We start from the raw sequence: 19,621 nt of genomic DNA on the forward strand, positions 1-19,621 counted from the left end.
ACTTTAAAATTGAAATTCTTATAAAATAAAATGTATTTTTCATAATCTAAGCATGATGGGCAGAGAGACACTTTGTGCAGGAAGTCAGCTCAAATAATTTAACTTGGGATCCTGGTACTATGGAAGCCTACTTAACTAACTTAGATTATTCTGGCAGAACATTTTCACCCCGTTATTAAGTCATGCACATAGGTGAGAAATCATTTTAGATCAGACTTAGAAAATGGATCAATAGCCTAAGCTTACAATAGGTGTTTGCTTTTGGCCTGTGGTCCACCATTAAGTTTCAGTTTTGGCCCTCCAAGGGATAAAGTTTGGGTGCCCATGCTCTAGCGGCTGCAGTGTTCACTACATCTCACAATATAAATGTGTCTCAATGGAAGAATGAATAAACCTACTAATGATTCTGCTGTTCTCACAAGTGGTGAAGCTGAAAATGTGGTTTGTCTTGAGGGTGGTGCAAGATGAAGGGCCATTGGGGTCGTGGAAATCCAAAGGGACCATTCTCTTTGGGGCATGAATGTGTTCAATAATTGTCATGACAGTCTTCCCTTTTATTTATTTATTCATTCATTCATTTGTTATTCATATTTTGATATTTATTGTGGGGAAATGTTGGCCTGTAGGGGGTACAAGAAGATTAGATCAGGGCTCACCAAAACATTGGTTTCATCTGTGATTCATCATCTGCAGACCAAACAGAAATATGTTGCAACACAGCCTTTTTTTTTTTTTTCTTTTTTTTTTTTTTAGATACAATGTATTGCCATGGGCCAAATTGTCAAGGGGGGATATTGATCTCATGGTAGGCTACAACGACAACATCTAGGGAACACCAAACTCATTAACCAAAAGTTATGTCCAGTGATATGTTACTCACCAAATATCATCCTTGAGGTCTAAACGAGTTGTTTCATCATAAAATATTTGCTGCTGTCTTTGTTGGCGATAGATGTAGTCCCAACACATAAGATAATTTAAACTGCAACACATGCGTTACAACAGATGAATACTTTGTCTTGTCTGGTCTTGTGTAAGTACAAAGTTTTAGTCCAGGAACATAATTCAGTAATTTACCAAGCACCCAGGATGACAGTGACATCCTGAAAAGACTTAATATGTAGACTTTGACCACATATACAACAGACTATGTAGATGGCATAGAAAAAAGTTAGCACTCAGAGAACGTAGCTTGACTATGGACATGTTATGTCTTCCTACAGAGGCTCTGCAGCCTTAATGAATGTTAGTTTTCCTGCTTGTGTACAGTGTTTGCAGCTTACCCACATCTACAGCAGAATCTTGATGATGCACTACACATGACCACTTCTTGGTGGCGGTAATGCGCGCTTTAATCTCTACGAAGTACAGAAGAAGTAGAATGAAAGCTCCTGTTTCCTATTCCGGGTCAACGGTATCCTTCACAAACTGGCAAAATGTTGACCCGACTGTCACGGTTCGGGCCCGCTTTGCCCCGATTACTGTCTCATCCACCAGCCCGGTTCGTCTCTCAGTCAAAACCGACCGGTACCGCTGGTTCGGCCGCTGTGACGGAGTTGCACCCCGCAGCGGAGAAGGCTGGACACGGTGAGGTCAGCCAGTATGTCAAGGTGAGTTCCTCCCCATGCTAGTCTCCATGAACGTTAACAAACCGAACAAACGTCAGGTTCATGTCACATACACAGACATGCAGCCAGTGGTAATCCAACTAATCCATCAAAACATGCTCTAAAAGGCACGTCACTGTTTCAGAGTAACATTACAGACGCAGTAGACGGTATCAGCTAACGCTAGTTAGCTTACGGTAGCTGCAGCGCTACAGTCAACTCAGGCTACTGACAAGTGCAGCTTCGTTGGTTTACCTCACTGTGGATGTCTCTTTGAATTATTACACATTTACTAAATTACATTGAGCCTTTGTACCCTCTACTGATCTATGATTTCTGTCTTTGCTCTGATCCCCTTGTATTATCTTTTTTTGTATGTAGTACTTGTGTTTGTTGTCATTACCATTCTATTTGCTAATACAATTATATTAAAGATTACTAAATGGATTTAAATTAATAATACACTCTCGTCTTGTCCAGTCCAAAAGAGCTGAACCCGGTTTGGAGATGACACATAACGGTACTCTTTTAGTATAACAAAAAACATCAATTTAATCACAATACTAAACAAACTAACAAACATGACATTGGCCACAATAGCATTCACCCTCTTGTCACAATGTAGGTCAGGTACAGTTGGCAGCAGTTACAATGTTGTTTGATTCTGTCACCATGATGTTATATCTGTATTGAGATATGTGACTATATATCATCTTAGATTGTTAATATGGTTATATAGTCATATAGCTGAGAAGTGTTGTCTTTTACTGCTTTTAAAAGCTGCATTACAGTGAAGTGTTGTCATCTTGTGAACTTACCAGACTGTTCTACTTGTTCTACCCACTTGTCCCACTGGCTTTGTCATAGTATCCATATTACTTATTATTGTACTAAATATTGTTATTATTTTGTAAAAATACCAAAAGTCATTCCTACAGTATTAACACAATACCAATAATGAGGTATTTGGTCAAAAATGTAATAATATTGGGCTTTGTCGCCCAGGCTAAGCATTTATGAAGTGCTTTTGAGTAGATACTGAGATATCTATTGTTAATCTCAATATGGCCTAAACATATCAATATATTAAATAGAATAAAATATGGCTTTTTACTGTTATTAGTCTTAGTTTCCCTGTCATTGTTACACCAATGTTTATAAGTAATCTTCATTAAACAAAGTCCTGGTCTTTGATAGTCTGCACAAAGTGTGCTTGAGGCCCCTTAAGGACTTGATGAATTGTGAATTTGGACAGCCCACTGTACTCTCGAATTTTATGGTCTGTAACTGTGGCGAAGCCCGGACATTGAGTTTAGACCAGTTTATTCCATCACAGTACTCGCAGGCCTCACTACTGCTTCTCTCACAGACCTACTACCTGCACCAGGCTAATTTACAGATGTGTTACAATTGACTAACAAGTTAAAAATCACCTTTCACGCTGTGATAAGACACAGATGATCTTTGTTAGATTGTTCTGTCACTTAAAGTGGCCGTTATATTACCGTTATTTGGGGTATCTTATAGGTGCATCAGAGTAAAAAAAATGACTACTTATGCAATAATTAATTATTTACTTCCAATGGGAACATCGGGAGAAGGAAGCAGAATGCAACAACCCACAGGAGAGAGTGTCTGAAGTTTAATATCAATGAATATGAATATTCCTGTCCGTCTTGATCCAAGGTGGCACCAAATATGACCGAAATCAGTTACAAAGTCTGTACTGTATTGGATTTTTGTTTTGTCAGAATCCAGACTACCATGGCTTCTCCAGTGACCCTGTGGTGGATGAGTGGAACATGAAGGTTGGCTTCTTCTTTGGCGTCTCAGTGGCCCTTGTTATCGGAGGAACATTTATCCACTATTTACCAGATCATGGGTGAGTTCTCAGTTCTTCATCTATTCACATCTGCTGTCCAAGATGAGATGACAGTGGCCAAGACATTTTGATTGATGCCATTGTAATAGTTTGCTAAGCCGTGGTTTTAAAGTCTCTCCTTTCTGATATTTTCTTTATACAGAAAATACTTAACCACATTGTCTGACTTAAGTTTTTAAAAGCAGACCTGAATTACTTTACCAAAATAATGTATTGATATTGAAAAATATTAGCCATGTGCAGTGTAAACATTTGTCGAAATTCTGACTGAACCAGAGATTGCAAAAACATTTATTAAAGCAACATTATGTAGAAATTGGCACTTTGTGAGACTTGCCTTGCCCCACAGTTTGAGTGTAACAGTTTGTCAGATGTAATGGAGGTGCCAACTACAAACAAAACGTATGACATCATAACAGTGTGATGTGTTGAAGTATCTTGAAGTAAACATGTATGAAACGGTGTGGCACTACCCACTCAGTGAAGTACCATAATGCAGAAACAAGTGATGGGGGGTGAGCTTGATGGAGTGTTGACTGCCGCTGGTAGTATACAGGGAGCAGAGCACAGAGGAAAAGGACGCAGCCTTGAGGAGGGGGTTCGATGCTGAAGTGCTGTTTCTCAAGCTTCAACTGTCGGTTATGAGAATTTTCCTATTCTAACTCAATTCTTCTCTCTCTGTCTATTTCTACTGTGTATGTGTGTGTGTGTGTGTGTGTGTGCGTGTGTGTGCGTGTGTGTGTGTGCGTGTGTCCCAGCATGCGGCAGTGGGCCAGAAGGGAGGCAGAGCGTGTGATCCAGCAGAGAGAGAAGGAAGGTCTTCCTCTCATAGGGGAGGACTACTACGACCGAAACAAGATTGCTTTGCCCACAGGTGGAAGAGAGGAATAGTTTGTCTAACATCGGTTTGCTGTATTTCATTGATTGTTGAATTTCACTATGATAGAATAAATGATGTAAATATTATGTGTGGACAATGATTTGTTAAAAAGAAGTTTGAATATTTCTGAATCAGGAATTAAATCTGCAGTGTTTCCATTACACAAAATATTAATGCCCTTATGAATGTCCTAATCTCCTCATTTTCAGTATTTTCAGTAATGTAATTTCTAAATAAGATTTAAACAGAAACACCTTTTGAAGAGAGTCTGCTTTGTGTCACTACAATGTATTGTTAATTATTCTTTCCACGCCTAAAGTAAATCGCTGTTTGAGGGCCTAAACATTCTCAAAAACTCATAAAACTTTGCACAAAATTCAAATTCTGGGTTTGGGTCATGGTCGGGGCAAAATGGCTCGCTAGCGCCTCCCAAAACGTCGCCCCTGGGACTACTTTCACCTACGTGTATGGAATTCGGTACACATTTGTATTGCACTTAGACCTACAAATAAGTCTCATGTTGCCTATTTGTCCATATTTGGTGATTTACCACTTGTTGCACTTAAACCAACTCGTCCTACAGCTTTGACCAGATCGATTTCAAGTTTTTTCAGGGCAATCTAAACAACTTTGCGATTTGAATCTGCACCAAACTTCACACGTTTGATGAGAATCCGGTTCTGAACACATTTACATGTAATATTTGCTTACAGTCAGTGTCCCCCTGTGGCAGCAGGAAATTACATTTTTAAACAATGATACCCTCCCAGACGGATGACAAGGGTGTGTAATAAAATTTGATTCATAAGGTCTTTTAAATTCCTTTCAGCATCAGTTATCTGTGTTTTGCTGTTAGAGATGCTAATCATGATCTAAATGTAAGATTGCGGCTGAATAGTCGGAATTATCTGTGGCAGCAATGAAAACGGCTGCTCAAGTTCTCAAGAAAAGAAGCTTTGTTTCAATGTCTGGCGTCTACCTAATCTATTCTTAATCACCAATAAAGTAAGGAAGTAATTGTTCTTATTGCCCTATCTTATTGTTACTCTATGTTAATGATTTATGCTGTTTTTATCTATATTGCTAGCACTTGACTATGTATGTTGTGCAGCACTTTGGGCAACTAAGGTTGTTTTTAAATGTGCTATATAAATACATTTTGAGTTGAGTTGAGAAGGAAATCAAAATTAGTTGAGGAAATTTGTTTGAAACTCAAAAATCTTACAAAACTGTTTCAAAAAAGATTTAAGAGGGACATTGATTAGAATTGTAGTTTCTGTTATGAACGTCCAGAAACTTTTGTATATGTATACTCATTACCAGTCAAAAGTTTGGACACACCTTCTCATTCAATGGTTTTTCTTTATTTTGTATTATTTTCTACATTGTAGATCAATACTGAAGACATCCAAACTATGAAGGAACACGTGGAATTATGTAGTAAACAAAAAAGTGTTAAACAAAACAGAACATATTTTTTATTTTATATTCTTCAAAGTAGCCACCTTTTGCTTTGATGACAGCTTTGCACACTCATGGCATTCTCTCAATCAGATCCATGAGGTAGTCACCTGGAATGGTTTTCCAACAGTCTTGAAGGAGCTCAGAGGTGCTGAGCACTTGTTGGCTGCTTTGCCTTCACTCTGTGGTCCAACTCATCCCAAACCATCTCAATTGGGTTAAGGTTGGGTGATTGTGGAGGCCAGGTCATCTGACGCAGCACTCCATCACTCTCCTTCTTGGTCAGATAGCCATTACAAAGCCTGGAGGTGTGTTTGGGGTCATTGTCCAGTTGAAAAACAAATGATGGTCCTACTAAGCGCAAACCAGATGGGATGGCATGTCGCTGCAGAAGGCTGTGGTAGCCATGCTGGTTAAGTGTACCTTGAATTTTGAATAAATCACCAACAGTGTCATCAGCAAAGCACCCCCACACCATCACACTTCCTCCTCCATGCTTCACGGTGGGAACCACACATGTAGAAACCATCTGCTCACCTTTTCTGCATCCCACAAAGACATGGCAGGTGGAACCAAAAATCTCGAACACATCAGACCAAAGTTCAGATTTCCACTAGTCTAATGTCCATTCCTTGTGTTTCTTGGCCCAAACACCTCTCTTCTTCTTCTTGTTCTTCCTCAGTAGTGGCTACTTTGCAGCAATTCAACCATGAAGGCCTGATTCACGCAGTGTCCTCTGAACAGTTGATGTTGAGATGTGTCTGCTACTTGAACTCTGTGAAGAATTTATGTGGGCTCTTATCTGAGGTGCTGTTAATTTGTGGTCTCTGAGTCTGGTAACTCCAATGAACTTATCCTCTGTAGCAGAGGTAACTCTTGGTCTTGCTTTCCTGGGGCGGTCCTCATGAGAGCCAGTTTTATCATGTGTTTGATGGATTTTCGCGACTGCACTTGAAGATACATTCAAAGTTCTTGATATTTTCCAGATTGATTAACCTTCATGTCTTAAAGTAATGATGGGCTGTCGTTTCTCTTTACTTAGCTGAGTGGTTCTTGCCATAATATCGATTAGAACAGTAGTTGAATAGGGCTATTCACTGTATTGAACTGTGTACCAACCCTAGCTCTGAACAACACAACTGATGGTCTCATTGGACATATTAAGAAGGCAAGAAATTCCACAAATTAACTCTTGACAAGGCACCTATTAATTGAAAATCATTCCAGGTGACTGCCTCATGAAGCTGATTGAGAGAATACCAGAAGTGTGCAAAGCTGTCATCAAAACAAAAGGTGGCTACTTTGAAGAATATAAAATATAAATCATATTCTGGTTTGTTTAACACTGACACGCTACAATGTAGAAAATAATAAAAATAAAGAAAAAACATTAAATGAGAAGGTGTTTCCAAACTTTTGACTGATAGTGTATACTTGTTTGTTTGTCTGTTTTTGTTTTGTTTTGCATTGCCCAACTGTGAAGAATTTCTGTCTTAACCTAACCTAACCTATTCATTTTATTATTTGGCCTAGCCACAGTCTATATCCATAAATGTAAATGTAAATTACAGGGGGAAAAAACATGATTGAATTATGATTTTTGCTTTTAGCAATGAGTTCAAACAATACATTCATTCAATCCAACACTAAAAAAAGCAATTATAACTTATTATATTATTATAACAGCTTGTACTGTGCTAAGAAAGACACATTAAACTTTAGATGTCTTTTTTTTCTCTTTCCACTTATGTTCACAAAGTAGTACTCCTCAAGACCTGTAAACACTTTAATGTGAAATTGATGCTTCACATCTTACCTTGACTCATGATGTTTTCCTTTGAGGTGAAGGAAAGTTAGAAAAAGACATGATTAATCTTTTTTGACTTTTCCACCGCACCTCTCACCCTACACTTCACGGTTGCGGTGGTGTCAGGTGGAGGGAGTTTGGAGCATGTGGGTGCGAGAGAGAAGTGAACGGAGTATTGGCGGATTAGCAAGAACTGTACCATGATTGTAACTATCATGGGTGACAGTACAGATGGAGATAGTCAGTAGGCGATATGAGGGGGGATGCCGTCCCCCTTGTTAGCAAAATTACCAAAAAGCATCCCCCTTGTTAACATGCCATCACTCTCCATCCCCTAGTTGCAGATAGTGTGTTACAAATCACAGCTCCGGCGCACAGTAGAGTCGAGCCGTGCACGGCTGCTTTGCGTTCCGGCTGCCTGGTCTATTTTGACGGAAGCCGCAACAAGCTCCAAAGAGCAGATCACGCCGGCAGGAAGTCAGAGACACAGGAACGGCATAGAGCATCCGGTCAATTTTCAAAATAAAACACCCTGTGCAGACTCCCGATTGTATAAAAATGAAAAATGACCAGATCAACAAAATCTGAGCAAGTCAGCAAAATCTGGCAGACAAAAGGCTCAGCTTCTGAAACGTTCCCGCTGGGGTTCTCTCAAATGATTTTCACAGAGAACACAGACTTGTTCTTTATTCATAGACTCCACTCCCTTTGCTGGTTATATCAGGGGTGTAAATATTTCATGTTTATTTAAAGTAATGTTCAAGTATTTTCAGATATGAGTTTTTTCTGACAGTTTAATCGCAATAGTAACTTTGCTATTTATGTTCTAAAATAAAAGTTACTTTTAGTGTGCCTGTTTAGAACACGGTGGCTTATGTTATGTTGGTAATTGTCATTTTTGTCCTGGTTTATAGTTGAACCATTAGTAGCTGTTACATTTCCTGACACCAGCTGTTTTATCCCCATTGAAGCGCACTCTGCTGGACAAACTATGTCATTAGGGCAATTTCAAATTACCCCAAACATGTTTTTCTGCATTATAGTTTTTAAATATAAGGTTTTCATATTGCCGATACCGATATATATACCGATATAGCTGTGATAGGCTAATATCGGCCGATAATCGGCCTACCAAAAAAAACGGTCGGGCTCTAGTATTTTGCACAATGTTCATTGTGTGTCCTTCAAGGAATTTAGATGGTAAAAAAATTCCAAGGGGTAATGTAACTTAAAATGACCCTGCTTGTAGTGTATTGTGAGAAACATGAGAAAACCCTGCCTGAATAAACTCAGTCCACTGCATACAATTTAAAGGTGTATTCACTCATTACTTTAGTACAGTTATAAAAAGACAATTGTAGTAGTGAGAGAAGGAAGATAACTGGATCAAATGGAACTGTAGAATTAGAAATGTAACAGTTATGGTTAAGGCGTCCTGCAACAATGTCCTTGGGAGGTGTACATAGGTGTGTCAGGGCAGGTTGGTGCTCCCATTGGGCCATCCCCCCTGTTAAAAATTAACAAATCACCTACTGGAGATAGTGATATTATACCATGGCAGGATGTCAGTAGAAAGAGGAGAAATAGGAGTGACAGCTCTGGTAGTACAGCTTCTGGCTTGAAGGCTGGCGACATGGCTAAAAAAATTTTAAAAAAAACTATGAGGAGGGAGAGTGAACAAACAGAATGGAAGGTAATAATAGTGTTCACAAAAAAGGGGGACATTTGCATCCACTGAAACTGACAAAAGCAATTGAAAAATAAATGGGGAAGATCAAGTTTGCTAAATACTTGAGTAACAGGAGATTTTTGATCATTGCAAAAGATCAGATGCAAAGAGATAATTTCCTCAGAGCAGATACATTAAATGGAAAAAAAAAAAATCAGCGCTCATGTCCCAGGAAAAGTAGCAAAACTTAGAGGTATTAATTATGATGTACCTTTGGTAATGTTGACAGATAAGACAGCTCAAGAAGTAAAAGGGGGAAAGGTGGTGAAAGCTACAAGGCTGCAAACACAAAGAAAGGGCGTGAAATCAGACAGCCTTTCAGTAGTCCTCGAGTTTGAAAACAGTATGCCTGAGAAAGTGAGAATGGGATATTTGATCTATGATGTAAGAGAGTTTATCCCAGCACCATTGCAATGTTTCAAGTGTCAGCAAATAGGACACATTGAAGGACAATGTAAAGGAAAACTAAGATGTGCAAGATGTGCAGGTGAACATAAATATGGAAAGTGTGGCCAAGATGCAAAAAACAAATGCTGTAACTGTGTTGGTGAACATAGTGCTGCTTATGGAGGGTGCCCTGTTCAAAGGCAAGCCAGAGAGGTGTAAAAATATAAAGAAACAAACCAGGTGTCCTATGCTGATGCAGTTTAAAAAGTAAAGGAAAGCAAGCTAGCCAGACCCAGTGCTGTGCATGTGATAAATAGCAAGGGTGTCTGAGAACCAACAAAGAGAGCTTCCGCTTCCTACGCCAAATCCATACATAGAGGAGATTAATGAAGACACACTGATTGTTGGCAAAATTAGCTTTGTTGCTTTCATCCGCAAAACTGAATGTTGCAATGCAGCAAAAGAGAAAAAGTGATAGAATCAAGACAATTGTTGTGGCAGCTATAGAGATCCTGGGGTTTAAAGAAATTACAGCTGAACTGATACATGAAATGTTGAACCTGACTAACTACGATGGACTGTCTCAGGGTAATTAGTTTCCTCATGGTAATCCATATCCTAAAATTGGAATGCCAGAAGCTTAATTGCCAACGGGCAAGAGTTCAAGAACGTTGTGGCAGATCTGAAAGTGGTACCAGATGTTATTTGCATACAAGAAACGTGGTTAAGACCACACTTTGACTTTGTCATGCCAGGATATAGTTCTGTATGATATGATAGAATTGGAAGGCAAGGTGGAGGATGTGTAACATTTTTTAAGGACACTTTAGCTTATAGAAGAATCAATGTACCAAATGAGTACGAATGCACAGTGACAGAAATGTGTAGTCCCAGAGGAGATGTTAAAGTCATGAATTTTTACAACCCTTGCAAGAACTTAACAATGCAAATATTTCAGGAGATCTCAGGAATTGCAGACACAAGAGACATTTGGTGTGGAGACGTCAATGCCCACAATACTATTTTGGGGAAGTGAACACACAGATACTAATGGAGAAGTGGTGGAAGAATTAATTGAGGAGAGAGCACTTGTCTGTCTTAATGATGGAAGAGGCACCAGGGTGGATAGAGTTTAGATCTTACCCTAGTGTCTGTCACGGTCTGACCGTGGCAGTCAGGGTCGTTGTGTTTTTTATGTTCTCCCCCTGTCTGTCTGCCCCCTCCCTTTTCCCTCACCTGCTCCTGTTTACCTGTGTGTCTGGACCTGTGGGCGTGGCAGCAGTGCAGCAGCGGAGAGGCGCACCTGCAGATCATTCCACTCATCATCCCCTGCTATATAACCCCAGTCTCATCTCCACTCCGGCGCCAGATTGTTCTGCCAGTTACGGTGATTATTATCAAGGGCCTCTAGCCATTGTGTTAGCTTTGTATCTCCTAGAACTAATATTCTACGTCCCACAGACCTCCTTGTGTTTTTTCTCTGTGAGCCCCGTCTCATATGATATTGTTTGTTCTCCCTCGTGGCAGAAAACTCCAGCGCCTCTTCGCCCCAGCTTCCAGAGTTCCACCTGAGCAGCTCCCAGACGACCTTACCTGCCTGCCTGCCTGTTTGCCTGCCAACCAGCCAGGCTCACTCCACTACGTCCCCCTCCACGAACCCTCTGAGTTCTAATAAATTCACCTCAACTACCGCCTCCGCTCTCTGCATTTGGGTCCAGACAGAAACTCGACATAACAGAACAATCTGGCCAACATGGACCCAACGGAGTTGGAGCATCTGGTCACGCCCTCACCTCCCAAGGAGTCATGGTCGGACACCATGAGCAAGAAACTGCCTCCCGTGAGGAGCTTCTCTCTAGAGCTATTAGGTTGGACAATAGGTTAAGAGAGTGACGCAGGGAGAAGGCCGTTAGCATAGCCACAGCTATCCCCCAGCCCAGAAGACCGGTGTCAGCTACATCCTTTGACCCATCTCCATCCCCTCCTGTGTCATCGGAGGAACCAATGCAACTTGGCTGGATGCGCCTCACCCCAGTGGAGCGTCAGTGCCAGTACCAGGAGGGTCTGTGTCTCTACTGTGGGAGGACCGGCCACGTCATTTCCCACTGTCCTCGGCGGCCAAAAGAGCAGGCTTATCACGTCATGGAGGGGCGTTGATGAGTCGACCTATCACCACCAGCACCTCCTCCTCTCATATCCAGCTTCAGGGGACGCTCTCATGGCCTCAACAATCTTTACCCCTGCAAGTACTCATTGATTCGGGTGCAGATGACAGCTTCATAGACTCGGACATTGTAACCCAGACCCATATACCCACACTCACCCTTTCATCCCCTAAGGATGTCTTCGCTCTGGACGGCAGACTCTTAGCGCAGGTAACTCAACAAACAATCCCACTGACCCTGCTCCTGTCAGGTAATCACCGAGAGACTATTCAACCGTTCATTATCCCTTCGTCTCAATCCCCCCTGGTAATGGGGCTTCCATGATTAAAACGCTTTAACCCACACATTGACTGGTCCGGTTCCAGAGTCGTGAATTGGAGTGTTCACTGTCATTCCCATTGCCTGCACTCTGCCACCCCCTCCTGTAACCCCTCGACACCTGTTATTCCACAACCCAGTGACCTCTCTTCAGTTCCCCCAGTTTATCATGACCTCAGCGAGGTGTTCAGCAAGGATCGAGCCCTTTCATTAACTCCTCACCGACCATATGACTGTGCTATTGACCTGCTACCTGGTGCCACTCTGCCTTCGAGTTGGCTATACAACATCACTTGCCCAGAACGAGATGCCATGGAGGCCTATGTTATGGGTCCCAGGGATGGGAGACCACAGTAACAAATATGTGACCTGTATATAGCAGGTGAAGCAGAGGAATGAGGACACCGTTTGTCTTGTTTCCTTTCCAGATTGCTCTCTGTATGATTTATTTAACATCATGTATCATAACAGTCACATAAGCACAATGCATATCTTTTTACCTCCTCAGTTTTATGTAGTTCAATTTCTCATTTTCCTAATTCAGCGTTTATCTCACTTAAATCACTACTTCAGTCTCAATTACATACATTTTATCTCATCTTCTCTTTTCTAATCAACACATATTCAAATTTATATCAATAAACAGTTTCTGTAAATACACTACATTTTCTTGGTCATTTTAGCTTGAAACACATCATGTACAGGAGTTCAAGGTCCCTTATTCCAACTTTAACTAGTGCAACTGCAGTCGTGCTCGGCACAAAATGGTGTTTTCACGGGAAAAATTATCACATAAATGTTGTTTAAACACGAATAACTCATTGAACAGATTGCAAACTTCACACAAGCTAGTAATATCTATCAATGTAACGGAACATTTCATGGTGCATTAACCGTTTAGCGACCTGTATATAGCAGGTGAAGCAGAGGAATGAGGACACCGTTTGTCTTGTTTCCTTTCCAGATTGCCTCTGAGGAAACAGCAGCAGTTGCGCTCCTTAACCGTTCCCCGGAGCAACTCAGTAGAACACAAACGTTCCACCCCCCCATTTCCAATGTAAACGGAGCACCTCAATACTTCTTTTGGTCTATGACTTCTAATTGAAAACAATAATATATACCATAACAAAATAATTGTGATACTCATTAAAGGAATCTTACCACATAAATGTGGTCACCCTATTTTACACACACCTACATCACTGACTCCTCCGCCTGTCCTCCTCGCCAGTAGGGGCAGGATTCTTCTTCGTGGCAAAGAAGGATGGCTCTCTTCGCCCCTGCATTGACTATCAAGGGTTAAATGACATTACCATTAAAAGCAAATATCCTCTGCCCCTCATGGACTCTGCCTTCGGACCTCTCCATCGAGCCGCGGTCTTCTCAAAACTAGACCTTCGTAACGCATATCACCTGGTGCGAATTTGTGAGAAGGACGAGTGGAAGACTGCCTTCAAGACACTTCTAGGCCATTTTGAATACCTGGTCATGCCCTTCGGCCTCACCAATGCGCCAGCTGTGTTCCAGAACCTAATGACATCCTCCGCAACATGTTGGACCGGTTCATGTTTGCTTACTTGGATGACATCCTCAACTTCTCCCAGAGCCAAGAGGAGCACGTTCAACATGCTCGGTTGGTGCTCCAGCGTCTACTGGAGAACAGATTGTATGTCACACGACATCAGTGTATTTTCTCGTTTTCATTATCGAGCGTGGACAAGTGAGGGCGGACCCCTCAAAGGTGCTGGCAGTGACCGACTGGCTGGTGCTGGAGCGCCGTAAGCATCTGCAATGATTCCTGGGGTTTGCCAATTTTTATAGATGATTTATCCACGATTACAGTAGGGTGACTGCCCCCCTCACCCAGCTCACTTCCACCAAGCTCCCTTATCTATGGTCACCCAAAGCCGACGTGGCTTTTGGCCGGCTTAAGAAGCTATTCTCCACTGCCCCAGGTCTCTTCCACGCAGACCCAAGCCTGCAGTTCGTGGTGGAAGTGAACGCCTCCGACACTGGAGTTGGGGCCGTGTTATCACAGCGTTCGCTGGCCGACCAGAAGCTACACCCCTGCGCCTTCTCTCGTCGTCTCTCTCTGGCTGAGAAGAATTATGACATTGGCAACCGGGAACTGCTAGCCGTTATCCTCTCCCTTCAAGAGACACTGGTTGGAAGGAGTGACGCATCCTTTTCTGGCATGGACTGATCATAAAAATCTGGCATACCTGCGCTCAGCCAGACGACTGAACTCCCGCCAGGCCCGGTGGGTGTTCCTGGGGCATTTCGACTACACACTCACATACTGCCACGGGTCCAGGAACACTAAGCCCGACGCTCTCTCTCGCCAGTTCTCTATCTCTAGGAGACCCCCGAAGAACCAATTATCTCCCCCCGATGTGTTGTGGCAACAGCTAGGTGGGATGAGGAACGCTCAGTCCTAGCGGCACAGCGCTCTCATCCTCCCCCCAGTGACTGTCCCCCCGGCCGTGTGTTTATTCCGGATTCAACCAGGTTTCAAGTGCTCCAGTGGGGCCATTCCTCGAAGCTGGCCTGCCATCCGGGTTTTCAGAGGACCCTGTCCTTCATCAGGCATAGTTTTTGGTGGCCGGCAATCTACTCCCCACTACTCTACACCAAGGAGTTCGTCTCCGCCTGCTCCATCTGCGCCCGCGGAAACCCTGCTCAGTGACTTCTACCGGGAGTTTCCCAATAAACCTGGTAGGACACCTGGAGCCACCAGTTGGGGGCGCCATTTGGGGGGGGGGGGGTACTGTCACTGTGGCAGTCGGGGATGTTGTGTTTTTTTTGTTCTCCCCCTGTCTGTCTTCCCCCTCCCTTTTCCCTCACCTGCTCCTTTTTACCTGTGTGTCTGGACCTGTGGGCATGGCAGCAGAGTCGGCAGCAGCGGAGAGGTGAACCTGCAGATCATTCCACTCATCATCCCCTGCTATATAACCCCGGTCTCATCTCAACTCCGGCGCCAGATTGTTCCGCCAGTTACGGTGATTATTATCAAGTGCCTCTAACCATTGTGTTAGCTTGTATTTTCCAAGAACTAATATTCTACGTCACACGGATCTTGTGTTTTTTCTCTGTGAGCCCCGTCTCATATGATTGTGTTTGTTCTACCTCGTGGCAGAAAACTCCAGCGCCTCTTCGCCCCGGCTTCCAGAGTTCCACCTGAGCAGCTCCCAGACAACCTTACCCGCAGATTTCACCGGATACGTTACAGCTGCGTTACGGCTGACCCGCAGATTCCACTGGATACGGTACGGCTGCGTTACGGCTCCGCCACGGCGGCGAAGCTGATCGGTTGCACTCTAGTCTATGTGTTAACTTCCACCAGGTCTGCTGCGCTGCATGTCTGTTGCGTCCCAGCTCCGGCAGTCCGCAGCCCTGCGGAGCAGATACGCAGCACAACGCAGCAATTACGCGCACAATTCCCTGATCAGCGCCAGCTACCGGCATGACTCCATTCATGGCCGCTTATGGTTATCAACCTCCCCTTCTCTCAGCCCAGGAGGGCGAGATCGCTGTCCCTTCAGTCCACAAACGTATCACCCGGTGCAAGGAGGTCTGGAGAGCGGCTCGAGAGTCCATCACCCGGTCTACCAGGCGCAGTCACAGTCAGCCAGGAGAGAAGGTGTGGCTTTCCGCTCTGGATCTCCCCCTCCAGGTTGAGTCCTGCAATCTGGCTCCACATTTTGTTGGTCCATTCAAGGTGAAGAGATCGATCAACCCTGCTGCCGTTCGTCTCAAGCTGCCCGCCTCTTTACCTGTGCATCCCACATTCCACGTCTCCCAGCTCAAGCCCGTCTCCTACATTGAACTCAGCCCTCCGGCCGAACCCCCGCCACCCACCAGGATCATCGACAACGCTCCTGCCTACACCGGACCGGGATACGGTCCGAAGGAACAGTCCTGGATTTCGTGAGCCCTCATCCTGGACCATACACTCCTGACGGACTTTTACCGTGAGTTTTCCTCACAAACTGGGCAGGGCTCCTGGAGGCGCCCATTTAGGGGGGGGGGGGGGGGGGGTGCTGTTATGTCCTGTGATATTTGTGGGGGATTTTGGTGCTTAGTGTGGTTTCTTTTCTGTTTTATGCTTACAGAGGTGCTTGTAGAGGCTGGGCGGAGCTTTCCATTACCGGAGCCGCTGTCACATGCGCACCTGCAGCAGGTTGGCAATCAGCGGCTGCTGATCAAGCCCTGCTCTTCACACTACCTGTTGCCAGATGATTATATCTACTCGATGTGACAGATGGCTCCTGTTAGACTGTCGCTCTCTACGACTTCTAATTGTTTCGTTCCGCTCTCTTGGAAAACTAACTACTCTCGTGCTCTTTCTAGTGATCACCAGCCCACCAGCTTCCCGTGTCTCCTGCTCCAGCCATCCAGCCCCCCGCATCTCTGCAGCCAGCTGACTCACTCCGTGCTCCCCGGTGTCTTGACGCACCACGCTCCTACCAGCGTCCCTGTGAGCTACTGCACCTGCACCTCCACCTCCACGCAACCAGACGGGGACTCTGCCTGGAGCGTTCAACTCCCTCACTATCTAAACCATTGTGAAATCAATAAATCACTCCTGAAATTATTCCCATCTTCAGTGTCCACATTTGGGTCCTCACTCTACCAAACGTTGCACAACACTGGTACTGCCTTTTGCTAAGCCTGGTAAAGACCCAGCCAACGCAGAAAACTACAGACCTGTGGGGAGTAGATAAGCAATCACTGTTGGATATTTATAGAGCTTTAATACGGTCATGTTTGGCAACACTACAGATGGCGCCACGGACGGCTGCCTCGGTGCTTCTCTCCACAGTACTTTGTTTTTGTTTATTTGTCACGTAATAAGTTGTCCTTCCCTCATCCAATATACTCGGGAGGAACTTTTAAAGTCTGATCATTTAACTGCTCACACTTTTTTGCCATTTTCAGTCGATCCTGGAATATTTTCGGACCTTTTAGTTGGAGGAGCAGCCGATCTCTATGGGATGTTCAGGAGACGCAGACGGGGCAAACGAGCTGGCGCGCTCGTTAAGCTCAGACAGCGGGGATTTCGAACAGTGCTCCCGTCAATACACCTGGCAAATGTCCGCTCCCTGAACAATAAGATGGATGAACTGCTGCTTCTTAACAGTAGAAACTTGGACTTTTGCAGATCTGCCGCACTGTGTTTCACGGAAACCTGGCTCAGTGAACACATCCCGGACACCGAATTACATCTGCCGGACTTTCAAATTCTCCGAGCGGACCGAGTAACGGAGCTCTCGGGGAAGAGGATGGGAGGTGGAATCTGCTTTTATATTAAGGTTGGTGTACAGATGTCACAGTGTTAAACAAATCGTGCAGCCCCCACTTGGAGACACTATTCATAATCTGTAAGCCGTTTTATTCACCACGGGAGTTCTCCTCGTTTATTCTGGTTGGTGTTTACATCCCACCTCAGGCCTGTGTTACTGAGGCTTTACAACACCTGGCTGACCAGATAACAGACATGGAGAGGAAACATCCAGACTCTCTGCCCATTGTTCTTGGGGACTTTAACAGAGCAAACCTCAGCCATGAACTGCCAAGATATAGACAGCATGTTAAATGTCCCACCAGGGACAAAAACACTCTGGACCACTGCTACACTATTTTAAAGGACACATATGGCTCTGTCCCCCGCGCAGCTTTGGGGCTCTCTGACCACTGCATGGTTCATCTTCTCCCAAATTACAGGCAGAAATTCAAATCTGCTAAGTCTGTAGTGAAGACTGTTAAGAGATGGACCACAGAGTCAAAGCTAGAGTTACAGGCCTGCTTTGACTGCACAGATTGGAGTGTTTTTGAGGCTGCTGCTACAGATCTGGACGAACTCACTGACACTGTGACATCCTACACCAGCTTTTGTGAGGACATGTGTGTGCCAACCAAAACCTTCTGCACATACAACAACAATAAACCTTGGTTCACTGCAAAACTCAGGATGCTTCGTCAGGCCAAGGAGGAGGCCTACAGAAGTGAGGACAGAGTCCTGTACAACACGACCAGGAACACGCTGACAAAGGAGATCAAAGTGGCAAAGAGGTGTTACACTGAGAAGCTGAAAAACAGTTTCTCAGCTAACAAGCCTGCGTCAGTGTGGAGAGGTCTACAGGAGATCACCAACTACAGGAGACCATCCCCCCACATTGCAGTGAACCGAGAACTGGCTGACGACTTGAATGTCTTCTACTGCAGGTTTGAGAAGCCAGCATCAAACAACCCTCACCACCTGAAGAACATCACAGGCCCCCTGCTGGACCCCCTGCAGTTTGCATACCAGGCAAACAGGTCAGTGGATGATGCAATCAACATGGACTGCAACCAGGGCCGCCCCTGGCAAAATTGGGGCCCTAAGCAGAATTTTATTTGATGATATTTCTATATTTAAATATTTTTATATAGTTATTTTTACATTTTGTACTTAGGTTCTATATTCCTATACTGCTGTTTTTGTTGCTGCAACGCTTTAAATTTCTCCATTGTGGGTCAAATAAAGGATTATCTTAATTTATCTTATTTTATCTAATCTTATACTGTTATGTCCCCAGGGACATATGCTAGGATCCTGTTTATGGACTTCAGCTCGGCGTTCAACACCATCATCCCAGACATCCTCCACTCCAAACTCACCCAGCTCACCGTCCCAGCCTCCACCTGTCAGTGGATCACAAACTTCCTGACAGACAGGAGGCAGCAGGTGAGGTTGGGGAAAATCACATCCAGCACCCGATCAATCAGCACAGGCGCCCCCCAGGGATGTGTGCTCTCCCTACTGCTCTTCTCCCTATACACCAACGACTGCACCTCGAGAGACCCATCTGTCAAACTCCTGAAGTTTGCAGATGACACAACGGTCATCGGCCTCATCCGGGACGGTGATGAGTCTGCTTACAGACGGGAGGTGGAACAGCTGGCCCTCTGGTGTAGTCAAAACAATTTGGAGCTGAACACGCTCAAAACTGTGGAGGTGACAGTGGACTTTAGGAGTAGCCCCCCTACACTGCTCCCCATCACCATTTTCAATAACTCCATGTCTGCTGTGGAAACCTTCAGGTTTCTGGGATCTTCCATCTCCCAGGACCTAAAGTGGACTCCCACCGTAGACTCCATCATCAAAAAGGCCCAGCAGAGGATGTACTTCCTGCGTCAGCTCAGGAAGTTCAACCTGCCCCAGGGGCTGCTGATCCAATTCTACACAGCAATAGTCCAGTCTGTTCTCTGCACCTCCATAACCGTCTGGTTTGGATCAGCCACCAAACAGGACAGGAAAAGACTGACACGGACAATCAGGACTGCAGAAAAAATCATTGGTGCTAAACTGCCCACCATCCAGGCCCTATACTCATCCAGAGTCA

General features: G+C 44.3%; 1 protein-coding gene across 1 annotated transcript; it reads left to right on the forward strand.

Annotated features, from left to right (window-relative positions):
* Positions 1-1,386: 1,386 nt before the first annotated feature.
* ndufb11 (NADH:ubiquinone oxidoreductase subunit B11) lies at positions 1,387-4,455 on the forward strand. Its single transcript, XM_084365625.1, has 3 exons — positions 1,387-1,610; positions 3,359-3,489; positions 4,248-4,455. Exons 1-3 carry the CDS (start codon positions 1,437-1,439, stop codon positions 4,378-4,380), a joined length of 438 nt encoding a protein of 145 aa, XP_084221751.1. The 5' UTR covers positions 1,387-1,436; the 3' UTR covers positions 4,381-4,455.
* The last annotated feature ends 15,166 nt before the right edge of the window (positions 4,456-19,621 follow it).

This window comes from Pagrus pagrus (assembly GCF_965226575.1).
Source record: "Pagrus pagrus genome assembly, chromosome: 11".
NCBI lineage: Eukaryota > Metazoa > Chordata > Actinopteri > Spariformes > Sparidae > Pagrus > Pagrus pagrus.

Coding starts and splice junctions, on each gene's coding strand:
- ndufb11 (XM_084365625.1), top strand. CDS start 1,437: ATGTTGACCCGACTGTCACGGTTCGGGCCCGCTTTGCCCCGATTACTG. Junction 1,611..3,358: donor AGGTCAGCCAGTATGTCAAG/GTGAGTTCCTCC, acceptor TTGTTTTGTCAG/AATCCAGACTACCATGGCTT. Junction 3,490..4,247: donor CACTATTTACCAGATCATGG/GTGAGTTCTCAG, acceptor CGTGTGTCCCAG/CATGCGGCAGTGGGCCAGAA.